Genomic DNA, 5,070 nt, shown 5'->3' with positions numbered 1-5,070 from the left:
GAGGGGCACAGGAAGTCTTGTGTCCGGTTATTATCCATTGAGGGGCACAGGAAGTCTTGTGTCGGGTTATTTTCCATTGAGGGGCACAGGAAGTTTTGTGTCCGGTTATTATCCATTGAGGGGCACAGGAAGTCTTGTGTCCGGTTATTATCCATTGAGGGGCACAGGAAGTCTTGTGTCGGGTTATTTTCCATTGAGGGGCACAGGAAGTTTTGTGTCCGGTTATTATCCATTGAGGGGCACAGGAAGTCTTGTGTCCGGTTATTCTCCATTGAGGGGCACAGGAAGTCTTGTGTCCGGTTATTATCCATTGAGGGGCACAGGAAGTCTGTCGGGTTATACTGCCGCCTAGAGGAGTATTGGATACTGGCAAACAAAATGAAAATGTTGACCAGTCCAGGATAACTCCTCCTACTCCCAGCATGCCTTGGGTCCAGCTACCCAGATTGTCCTGCCCAAGCCCTGACTGAGGCATGCCATACCCGCACCTTGCTGGGCTAGATGCTTGGGGGCTACCCTGGAATGGGATTTTCGGTCCATTGATCTCTGCATTGCGGCAGTTTCCGGACCCATTTGTTGAGAACTCTCCAGGTCCAGTGTACCTGAGCACTGTCCCCATCTCTGTGCATGGTCCTGGAGGCATTCCCGGAAGCTCTCTGCCTCTGAAATGTGTTCCTTGGTTCCAGCACCGCACTCCTTGAAGCACACTAGCCCAGCCCACAGATTGGAATATGAGAGGGAGGTTGCACAGCCCAGGATCGCATACTTACATACACTATATTGCCAGAAGTATTGGGACGCCGTTACACGCACATGAACTCTAATGGCGTCCCAGTCTTAGTCCGTAGGGTTCAGTATTGGGTTGGCCACGCCCTTTGCCGCTATAACAGCTCCGCCTCTTCTGGGAAGGCACCCACAAGGTTTAGGAGTGTGTCTATGGGAATGTTGGACCATTTGTGAGGTCAGGTACTGATGTTGGGGGAGGGGCTCGCAGTCTCCGCTCTAATTCATCCCAAAGGTGTTCTATGGGGTTGAGGTCAGGACTCTGTGCGGCCAGTCACGTTCCTCCTCCCCAAACTCCCCCATCCGTGTCTTTATGGACCTTGCTTTGTGCACTGGTGCGCAGTCATGTTGGAACAGGAAGGGGCCGTCCACAAACTCCTCCCACAAAGTTGGGAGCATGAAATTGTCCAAAATGTCTTGTTGTGCTGATGCCTTAAGAGTTCCCTTCACTGGAACTATGCAGCTGCTCGGCCATGGAAACCCATTCCATGAAGCTCTCTACGCACTGTTGTTGCGCCAATCTGAAGGCCGCATGGAGTTTGGAGGTCTGTAGCTATTGACTCTGCAGACGGTTGGCGACTTCTGCGCACTGTGCGCATCAGCATGCGCTGACCCCGCTCTGTCATGTGACGTGGCCGACCACTTCCTGGCTGAGTTGCTGTTGTTCCCGGTTGCTTCCACTTTGTTATAATCCCAGTAACAGGCGACCGCGGCAGAATATTTAGTAGGCGGGAAATGTCACGGACGGACTTATTGCACAGGTGACAACCTATCACGGCACCACGCTTGTAGTCACTGAGCTCCTGAGAGCGACCCGTTCTCTCACCGATGTCTGTAGAAGCGTTTGCATGCCGAGGTGCCTCATCCTATACACCTGTGGCCGTGGAGGGGGTTGGAGGAACACCTGAATCCAATGATTTGGAGGGGGAGGGGCCCAATACGTTTGGCAATATAGTGTATGTAAATGAAGGCAGTAAATGGCGCTGAAGTAAGAGAATCAATTCAATATACCTTTCTCCTAGATAAGTGTCCCTCTTGAATTGTGATCTCTCCATATGATTAGGATGGAGGGATGGATGGTTGGATGAATGGAGGGATGGATGGTTGGATGAATGAATGGAGGGAGGGATGGATGGAGGGAGGGTGGGATGGATGGAGAGAGGGATGGAGGGAGGCAGGGAGGGATGGATGGTTGGATGAATGGAGGGAGGGTGGGATGGATGGAGAGAGGGATGGATGAATGGAGGGAGGGAGGGATGGTTGGATGAATGGAGGGAGGGTGGGATGGATGGAGAGAGGGATGGATGAATGGAGGGAGGGTGGGATGGATGGAGAGAGGGAGGGAGGGAGGGACCGATGGATCTATTGGCATTCATATGCCTATAGGCTGCTTTAGATTGGAACCATTGAAAGTTCTGAATGGGTCATTATTCTAGTTGATTGCAGAGCCGCCCGGTCCATGCGATGGGCAGCATTTGTTTAATCCCGCTGTGCTTTGTTTCAGGTCCTGGGCACGCCGACACGGGAGCAGATCCGGGAAATGAACCCCAACTACACAGAGTTCAAGTTCCCCCAGATAAAGGCGCACCCCTGGACTAAGGTGAGAGCCACGTCCCATGTCCTGTCTGGTCTTATCATGCATGTACTGTACTACACCCCCCTCCAAGCATGTACACAGGAGGCGACTTGCCTGTTGACCTCCTGAAGTCTTAATTCCTCCCAAATCTGATATTCCCGATTTGCATGCTGGTCAGTTAGCGGAATCCCAATCCTCCATTACTAGTCACGGCTCCATTCAAGCACTGCAGTTACCGGTGCTCTGCTCCATGGGGTGAGGGGAACCCGGCTTCTTGCTGGGCTGAATGCTTGGCCCAGTTTATTTTGCTGATTGGTTTGCAGCCGCCTCTGGTGACATGCACCTTCTTTTTGCTCGTTACAATTTGATTGGCTGCAATTTTGGCCGTGTTTAAATAGGACCAATCATCAGCCGGGACATCCAATGCAAGGTCACCATTGATCACTTCATCGCAGTCAGCAATAATAAAAGTTAGAATGACCCTGTTGGGATCCTAAAATGAATCCTACGTGGTAGTTCCCTCCATTAGAGGTTGTATACTCGCCTTTCCCCTCCCCCCCGCAGTGGCTCTATGCTATGACCCGTATGTCACCACAGGACACAGCAGTGATAGCACACCACGCTGCGTGGTGGGTGACGCTGGGATCCGTGCATGTGTGTAAAAGCACCGTGTATAGATCAGGGACCTAAGTGCCACCATACCACAGGCAGCGCGGGCTGCATTCATTTCTGCCCTGTATATCCTAAACCAGCGCTTCTCTTGGTCATTAAGTCGCACCACACTGGAACCCACGGCATTGCGGTACCGCACGTTGCAGTGCAAGGGATCACACTGGGCAGGGGGTGTGTCTGGGGAGCCATTCAAATGAATTTCAACACAACACAACGCACCTCCTGCACCAGAATGTACAGAAGGTGCAATTGCGTTGTAGTTTGTGATTTAAAACACTGACACACGCACAACCCCAGACACACGCACAACCCCAGACACACGCACAACCCCAGACACACGCACAACCCCAGACACACGCACAACCCCAGACACACGCACACACACAACCCCAGACACACACACACACACACACAACCCCAGACACGCACACACACATACACACTCCCAAACAAGTTTTAGGGGGTCCATCCATACGTGCATTGCATGTACAGCTCCCTTGCACTCCCCGTAGAGGTGCCGGGAGCCAGAATGTGACATCACACCGGTCACGCGAGGACGCTGTAAGCAATGCACATATAGGTGGAGCGCCCTCGCCGCCCCCTGCCCGCCCCACCTCAAGCTGACAGTCTACCTCGGGCAGCATATTCTGAATGGCTGTTCGTCACGAGAACTGGCAATGCTGCGCTACGGGGGAGGCTGAGGAGCCCCTCACCTAGTGCAGTGGAAGGCATGCGGCAACCCACTGAACACGGGGTCGCAACCAACCAGTTGAGAACCATTGTCCTAAACCATTGGGTGCGATAGACCTTATTCAGACTAGATAATGTGATACTAATATGATCCATTATGGAGCAGATCACATGCTTACACTGGTGTATGGAATGATGGGGAATTCATTGTAGAGACAAAACCCATATGCTCGTGCAAAGGTAAGTGTAGATGTCTGTCCCCAGGTCATTGACCAGTAGAAGAGGTTCACACCCTGCCCCCATTCCCCCCATTACTTGATATAAAATGCACTTTTATGCTCATGTTGTTCACTAGCTGAGGTATCTTGTCACTCATATCATCCACCCTGCGACAGGGGCTTTGCAGCCTTCACACTTAGATCCGTTTTCTCTCTTCTTTTTTTTATCTTTAAAGGGTTGTGTATTTTTACAGGTTTTCCGAGCCCGTACCCCACCAGAGGCCATTGCGCTGTGCAGCCGGCTACTGGAATATACGCCCACCGCCCGCCTCACCCCCCTGGACGCCTGCGCTCACTCCTTCTTCGATGAGCTCCGGGACCCCAACCCCAAGCTTCCCAATGGTCGCGACTTCCCTGCACTCTTCAACTTTACCACTCAAGGTAATGCCCTCTAAATCTGGAGCTGGAGCGGGCCATGACGACTTACATCGCATGTGACAAGTGTCCAGAGGCAGGAACCATTGGCTGCAAAAGGGGTCACATGACGTCACGCTTCCAGCTACCACAGTGTTGGCTTTGGGTAATCTTGACGCCTCTCACAGGAATAACCCCTCCGTCACCTAAGTCATCAGTTCAGTTTATTAATCGGTATTGGCTGGCACTGTGAAACCGACAAGGTGAAGATCTTGAAGCTCTCTGAGAAGGGGGTTTGCGATAGGTTCCTTTTAAAGCCCGACTCCATCTTTAAGAAATGATGGCCAGCGGCTGCAACACGCTCCTCGTCTCCAGCGCTGTCCCCTGCAGAATCACCATTCTGCAATCCCAGTGCTGCTTATCTTTGGGTGACGGCCAACGCCACCCCAACCCACAATCCTGTGAACCCAGGCTGTCATGGACCTGCCCCCTCCCCCGGGGAGCAACTTCATGCCAGTCTGGGCTCACAGTACCCCCTGGGCCGTAATGATGGATCAGCGCCGCGCTGTCCATTCGTAAGGAACGTCTGCCATTGCCGCCAGCGGAATCGTGACATCAGAGGACTTGCCAACAGACTGCACGATATAAAAGGTACAGTATGTATAAAGTGACAAAAGATAATGGCGGGGGGGGGGGGGTGGGATTTTGGTTGTTTTG

At 52.5% G+C, this 5,070-nt stretch overlaps 1 protein-coding gene across 1 annotated transcript in view; it reads left to right on the top strand.

Annotated features, from left to right (window-relative positions):
• Positions 1–5,070, top strand: part of GSK3B (glycogen synthase kinase 3 beta) — a 94,677-nt gene that overhangs the window by 85,917 nt on the left and 3,690 nt on the right. Inside the window, exons 8-9 of the mRNA XM_018573093.1 lie at positions 2,288–2,383; positions 4,194–4,380. Of these exons, the coding sequence (XP_018428595.1) occupies positions 2,288–2,383; positions 4,194–4,380 (283 nt within the window). The remainder of the gene's footprint in view (positions 1–2,287; positions 2,384–4,193; positions 4,381–5,070) is intronic.

The sequence above is a fragment of the Nanorana parkeri genome, unplaced genomic scaffold (assembly GCF_000935625.1).
Source record: "Nanorana parkeri isolate BGI_ZX_2015 unplaced genomic scaffold, ASM93562v1 scaffold2232, whole genome shotgun sequence".
Lineage (NCBI taxonomy): Eukaryota > Metazoa > Chordata > Amphibia > Anura > Dicroglossidae > Nanorana > Nanorana parkeri.
The sequence above is the reverse complement of the archived record's forward strand: the minus strand, read 5'-3'. Positions and strand labels throughout refer to the sequence as shown.